General features: G+C 32.9%; 1 protein-coding gene across 3 annotated transcripts; it reads right to left on the bottom strand.

Moving 5' to 3' along the window:
- Window positions 1–261: 261 nt before the first annotated feature.
- On the bottom strand, window positions 262–4,001 carry LOC133817581 (uncharacterized GPI-anchored protein At1g61900-like). Of its 3 annotated transcripts, none has more exons than XM_062250130.1 (8): window positions 3,690–3,998; window positions 3,319–3,486; window positions 2,208–2,807; window positions 1,842–2,087; window positions 1,675–1,692; window positions 1,421–1,564; window positions 1,245–1,289; window positions 262–720 (listed from the first exon to the last, which is right to left on the bottom strand). In XM_062250130.1, exons 1-8 carry the CDS (start codon window positions 3,748–3,750, stop codon window positions 647–649), a joined length of 1,356 nt encoding a protein of 451 aa, XP_062106114.1. In that variant the 5' UTR covers window positions 3,751–3,998; the 3' UTR covers window positions 262–646. The 3 variants fall into 3 exon arrangements, with proteins under 3 accessions (XP_062106114.1, XP_062106115.1, XP_062106116.1); XM_062250131.1 differs by having other exon boundaries at window positions 1,675–1,686; XM_062250132.1 differs by lacking the exons at window positions 262–720; window positions 1,245–1,289 and having other exon boundaries at window positions 1,675–1,747; window positions 3,690–4,001.
- Window positions 4,002–5,260: the final 1,259 nt, after the last annotated feature.

Raw genomic sequence — 5,260 nt, 5'->3', positions numbered from 1 at the left:
ACGATCATAAAATATTAAAATTGGGTATAATAAGTTTAAAATAAAATATATGCATATTTCGATTTTGGAAAACAAAGAAAAATGACTAAATATAGATTTTGGATAATTGAAATTATATATCTTTTAAGAGAAAATTTTAATTAAGATTCTTTTTAAAAAAAAATTAGAAAAAAAATTATTGAATATTTAATTTAATGAGTCCATCCCCTGTCTGGATCATATAAAGCACTGCAGTCAACATCAATGGTTTGGTCAAGATAATGATGCATGGTCCTGAATACTCTTATCTTATTCAATAAATTACACAAGTTTGGTTCGAATACCACAATCGAATCCAAAACTATTCTTTCATTGATGATAATATATGCATCTTCATTTAATTACCAACCACGTGGCTTGATTTCATTGGTTATTTTATAGATATTAGCTTTGATTCCTCCTCCATCAGCACCACTAACTTGAATTTGTAATCTAGTTTGGCAACACCACTTGCTACTCCCATTCTTTTGTGATCAACTTCTTACTTGAACCTTTTTTATTCTCCTAACTTGATCGTATCATACAATTAAGAAATGATTGAATTGAGACAATGAGAAAACGAACTTGTTTTTGTATTATACCAAACTCCATACTCCATACTCCATACTCATAATAACAGCATCTTTATAACTGACATGATGGTAATGAACAATGGAACTTTCCACTTCTGATTGTGAAGACCTACAAACCAAGAACACCAGATCATCAGCATCAAAATAATAGTAAATAAATAAATTCTATTTTTCCTCCTATGTAACTGAATAGTTTTTGTCACATGTTCTATATTTTATATTGATGAATGAAAATTTAATTAGATGGGCAGAAAAATTAGACAGTGAATCTGGCAGCACTTAAAACACTTGAGAGTAACAACTTATTTTTTTAATCATATATGTTACAACTTTTAGCTTATTTGGAAAGACTAATATAATAGGAAATTCTGTCTGAGCAGAGTAATAAAAGCAGTTTACTCATTTAAATGCAAAGCATCAACTTTTTCATGGCTATCGTTTTGGCAATGAAGACAAAAAAGATGGCCTATTTTAAATCACACAACTTTGAATTATAAATTAGTCACATCTTCAATTATTTTCCAATTAGTGGTGTCACACCTTGTTAGTTGTTACCTCTAAATGCAGTAAGAAAGTAAATGCCTTTCTGTAAAGTTTGACAAAGCAGTATATATAGTCATGAAATTCATCTACCTTTCTGGGCTGATGTTGCCTTGGGAACAGCTGGAAGTTTGGTTGCTGCAATCCATTCAAGTCCAGAAAAAGTCAATGAGAAAACGATACTAAAAAAGACCAAACAGAGGTCAAAGCATAAGAAAACAAAACTCAGCAGCCATAGTTAAGTATTAAATTAAGCAATTCAGGCATACTTTTATTACAGGTTGAAACATATTCAGAAGATGGAGAAGGCCATGGAGCTGCAATGTTGTCATTAAGATCGCAAATGAAGCTGACCCCTGTAGTTCTATCGTATGTGGCATCTGAAGGCAAGCTTGGAAGAAGGCAGCCATACTCTGGAAAAAAATGAATCATTTTCAAGGTTAAGTAAAGCTCTAAACCAAAGAAAAGCATGATTTTAAACCACATTATGTGTCGTAGCGATTTCAGAATACGAGTAACATACCTTGTGATCCGACTGTTGCTTCCCAGTAGTACAATCAATCATCATGCATAATATATCACCCAAGAAAAGCACCCTTATAAGATTAAGCACTTCTGATAATAATTAAAATAGAAGTGTTTGTTTGTAGATAGCATTCAATCATATGAGAAACATACACAAATACTGACCTTGAAGAGAAAAATCTTTGATGTTTATATGACAAAGATTATAAATATTCTTAGACACATTAGCTTTCTGCAGTTTCATGCCAAGAAATGCTGCGCAATTCAAAGCTTGTACGTTAGTAATAAAGCTTTGCTCTTGCAACTTGGATACATAAATCTCCATTGCTTTGCAGCAAGTCGTCTGGTTTCGTATCACTTCTCCACACTCTTGAACAACATGTGTGATATTGGGAAGTACTAATGGACAAGCTGAAACAGTTAACAAGCAACAATGAAAATTAGAAGCATGCGCTGTATGCAATAAAATATCTGCAAATTTTCGAAGGTCGTAGTTATTTTAATTAGACATCCATTATAAAGCATGCTCACCTTTATTTATTTTGCAATTCGCGAGTCCTCTAAGAACACTATTAGCAGAAGGAGGATCAAGTTTACTGGCCAGCCATCGAAGGACAATATTCTTGCAGTCATCAATCTGGGATAATTGCTCTCCTGATACAGAACCCCCGCTCAAACTTGACATACCATTCAAGGCAATTTTTTGAGCAGCATCTGATATGGCATTTTGGCAAACTTGTTCACAACACTCATTGACATGATCAATTTTTCTACAAGCTAAAAGAAGTCTTGAAGAGTCTACTATGCTCTCAAATGAATCAGTACTGATAACTGGGCAAGATGCTTCGGTGAGGTTTGCTGCTCGAATTGAGCATATCTTTTGAAGCCTAACATTTGCTCCTCTACTAGTTAGAATCTTCTCAACATCAGAGAGACACTGCTTTGAATGAGTTAAGTTTAATGCAAGCATCCCAGAGTCTTTACTGGACTGCCCAATAAGAGTCACTAAGGTAGCATCAAACTGAGGGCAACATACTACATTGGCCAAATATGGTGCAAAAGAAGTCCAACAGTCAGTTGCAGTTATGGTAAGTAAAGTATCCACAGCTGAAAAGTTTAATTTACAGAGTCCTGAAAAGAAAGAGTATGAAGTCAGGGCCACTGTAATTACTTAGATAGTTACCAAGCCAAATATTAATACAAGCTTTTACAATTGTTGTGCATAAGCAAAAGTCTGAAACCTAATGTAACACTCATGAGTACACTTTTAGTTTTAGGTGAGATTATGTTATATTAAAGCATGATATTGAAAGGCATCAAAAAGTAGATGATTAAGAAAGACTCTTCAAAGTGAATGATTCCAGGTTTTCTCATAAAATCTTTCACAATCAACTTCTCCAATTGGTTTTGTAACAACTAACAAGCATGGACTCAACCCATAAGACCATCAAATATGATATTTTGGAGCACATCTAAACTCTAATGAGCCAATATAAAACTTTTAGAAGACCCTTTTGTTCCACCATAAGCAAATTGGTATAATTCCTTTCCAAATGTCGTTTTCTTAACAAACAATTCATGATATACAGTGATTTTATTTTCTAAGTATGAAAACTTGATGGCCTGTATAACATTAACATACCTGATAATACTGGTACATTTCCATTGGCCAATGGCGTCAATGGCATCATTGGCGAAGGGCCCAACACGGGAAGAAAGGGTTCGGGGTTTTCACTTGGGATTGGGGAGATATGAGGAGCCATTAGTGCACTTATTTCACCTAGTGACCCGCCATGGCACTTGCTGAAACCTTCATATTAATTGGTAAAGAAGTAAAGCCTCATTCAATGTGACTAAATGCAAGACATAAACATTAGTAAAACTACTTGCAATTTTCTTTAAAAAAATAGATTTTAACGAAAACCCAGTTGATACTTTCAATAATAATCACAGAAGAATGAGACCCCAAGATAAGATAGTAAATTGAAAAGAGAAAGAAGCAAAAACACTTACAAAGAAATAATTGTAGAGTAAATTGAAGAACGAGACCCCAAGATAGCACACCTTCTCTCATGGTTGCATTGTCTTGACTATTCACAATCCAAATGTGTAAAATATAATGAGAAAAGAATAAATTATATGAACAAGTTTGTAGCTGTTACATGAAGAGAAGACATTTTGGAGCGAAGAGTAAGAAAATGGCAAAGACTTAGGGAAAGAGAGAAAAGAGAGGTCAATGTTGGATGTTGAATGAGACTAATAAGTGTGAAAAGCATAAGAGAGAAAAATACAGAAAATATGGGCGAAAAACACTAAATAATTGGAGGAATAGAATTGAGGCTTACAGCTTAGATAAGAAAGATTACTTAACTAGTTAGTAGTCACTCTCTATTCTTTCTGGCAACTTCACAGTTACACACGTGTAACATAGGAAGAAACACGTGTGATAATCTCTGTCAGAGACGATCACGTGCTTCAGCTCCACCTCCATGGACAAAGCCTTAGCCTCGAGCATAGGCACGTGAGCAGTTGCTTCACTATGTCAAATTGTGTTTGTGCAGCGCCGCCGTTTAAGATGCCGGATAACCTGGCACGCGATGGTTGACCCGTTGGATCTCGGTCAGATAACGGAGAACCGTTGGATCTGACTGAGGAAATAAGTCTCGGGGTTAGTTGCCCGTAGTTTGTAGTTAAAATTTTATAATAATTATTATTATTTATTTTATAGATTTATAAAATCCTCTTCCAATATTTCATGGGTAAAAAGGTATTCCATTTATACAATAAAATATTTCATGTGTATTTTTCAATTTTTGAGGTTTTTAACGTATGTTAAATCAAAATATATCTTGCTTAATTGATAATTACGGCAACCGTCATGATCCAAGCTTGCTTTCATTATACCAAAACTAATTTATTTTGGAATTTTTTCTTATATTTTTAAGAAAATTGGTTGCCTTTTTTTTTTTAAAAATGAGATTTGGCTACTTAAGTTTTACATAGAATTTTTTTAAATCTAACAAAACAAAAAATTTCATATTTTCATACAAAAAAATTTCAGTCAACAAATAAAAAAAATTGTTCAAATTTTCAAAAACTATTGATAAACTTAATCTTCACCATCTCCTACAACTCATGGAATCGTTCTTCAAGTTTTCCAACGATGTGATCAATTCCATGGCAATCATCTTTTTCAACCCAAAATCTAAGTAAGAATGGATTGTAGCAACAACTCGTGCTTTTCTATAGTTTTAATTAAAATATAAATCGATCGTGATTTCATTAATTTTGTAGCACTCAAAAAATTAAGTTCCTCTTTTTTTAAAAAAAAAATTAAGCAAAATATAATTCCAATAAAAGAATAGAGGCTTACACTCAATATTGGGTTGAATTTTGTACATAGATTTGAATTTTTTTTTCCTCCCAAAACTTGGAAAACACTTGTTCATTTTAGAGTAGTAACAAGTTAATTCTTTGATATCATATCATGCCAAAACAGAATTATAAAGACAAATTTGACATTATGTTCATAATTCTCTACAAGTTTGATCGAAAATCAATTGTGATTTCTAGATTTTTTAAAA

Source organism: Humulus lupulus, chromosome 2 (assembly GCF_963169125.1).
Source record: "Humulus lupulus chromosome 2, drHumLupu1.1, whole genome shotgun sequence".
In the NCBI taxonomy this organism is placed as follows: domain Eukaryota; kingdom Viridiplantae; phylum Streptophyta; class Magnoliopsida; order Rosales; family Cannabaceae; genus Humulus; species Humulus lupulus.
This window is presented reverse-complemented; position numbering and strand designations above follow the sequence as displayed.